Source organism: Rhea americana, unplaced genomic scaffold (assembly GCF_003343005.1).
Source record: "Rhea americana isolate MKP2758 unplaced genomic scaffold, rheAme1 scaffold_591, whole genome shotgun sequence".
Classification (NCBI taxonomy): domain Eukaryota; kingdom Metazoa; phylum Chordata; class Aves; order Rheiformes; family Rheidae; genus Rhea; species Rhea americana.
In genome coordinates this window covers 66,624-67,778 of record NW_028186747.1, presented here as the reverse complement: position 1 = coordinate 67,778, position 1,155 = coordinate 66,624, and the positions used below count along the sequence as shown (strand labels likewise).

The 1,155-nt window shown below is 71.9% G+C and overlaps 1 protein-coding gene across 1 annotated transcript in view; it reads left to right on the top strand.

Moving 5' to 3' along the window:
- Positions 1-360: 360 nt before the first annotated feature.
- The window catches only part of SERTAD1 (SERTA domain containing 1), a 5,811-nt gene continuing 5,016 nt past the window's right edge, over positions 361-1,155 (top strand). Inside the window, exons 1-2 of the mRNA XM_085319481.1 lie at positions 361-413; positions 889-1,153. Of these exons, the coding sequence (XP_085175607.1) occupies positions 361-413; positions 889-1,153 (318 nt within the window). The remainder of the gene's footprint in view (positions 414-888; positions 1,154-1,155) is intronic.

Genomic DNA, 1,155 nt, shown 5'->3' with positions numbered 1-1,155 from the left:
GGTCCTTGGTCTGCATGGAGGGGGGAATCCCCAGCTTACAGGAGTATTCCCTGTTTTCCAGGGGCATCCCTGGTTTGCAGGGTAGGTGCGAGGCAGGGAGTGCCTGGCTGGCCAAGTTGCCCCCTTCCAAGAGACAGCACGAGGACCAGGGCAGGGGGTTTGGAGTGGGCACCGTGCTCCCCCCCAGGCCCTCAGTTGGGGGCAGGAGTGAACGGGCAGTCCTGTGGACCCCCCCTGCACTGCAGGAGCTTTACGGGGGGCTGGCACCTCGAGGGGCTGCACTAGGGCCCTTTGGGACTCTCTGGCCGGTGGTAGCCTGGGACACATCTCCATCCCTGCTGGGGAGCCCCGAAGGGGCGCATGGGGCTGAGCCACCTCGGTGCCGCGCTGGCGGCAGGATGCTCGGGGAGCCGGTACCACGGTGATGGTCACCCCCAGGGCTGGGGGGGCTCTGCCTGGGGCCGTGCGACCGCAGCCACGTCCCCCGGCTGGCCCCAGCCTTTTGGGGCTGGCATGGTGGCTTTGCAGAGCCCCAGCCCAGGGCTTGTTTGGGCCGGGTGCGGGGGACATGGGGTTCCTGCTGGGCYGGGGTCCAGGCAGGGCTCCCCCTGCGTGGAGGGGTGCACGGGGACAGAGCCCGGCCAGGACGCCTGGGCCCCCTCCCGGGGCCGGCCCGAGGTGGCTCCCCGCCACAGGCAGCGGCTCGGGCACGCGGAGGGGGTGGTGTCACCAAGACAACTGCAGCGCAAAGCGCCGTTCCCGCAGCTCCGCCACCGGAAAACACCCTCGTCCCAGCTGGGGGGGGGGYGCCGCCCCACTGCGGAGCCCTCCYGGGGGCCCAGGAGTCCGGGCGGGCYGTGCTCACCCCCTGCCCCCTTGCTCCCGCAGACCCATGCTGGCCAAGGGCGTGAAGCGGAAGCACAGCGAGATGGAAGCCGGGGGGGAGCCGGTGGCAGGCGCTGCCGGGGGGACCCCGGCCCCCGCCGCCCCCTCCGACTCCCTCTTCAACATCTCCATGCTGAAGCTGCACCAGAGCCTGCGGCACGTGGAGCCCAACCTGCGCTACCTCGTCCTGGTGGCCAACACCCTCCGGCGCATCCAGGACCAGATGCCGGCGGAGGCTGAGGGACCGCTGCCCCCCGGCTGCCCCCCGGC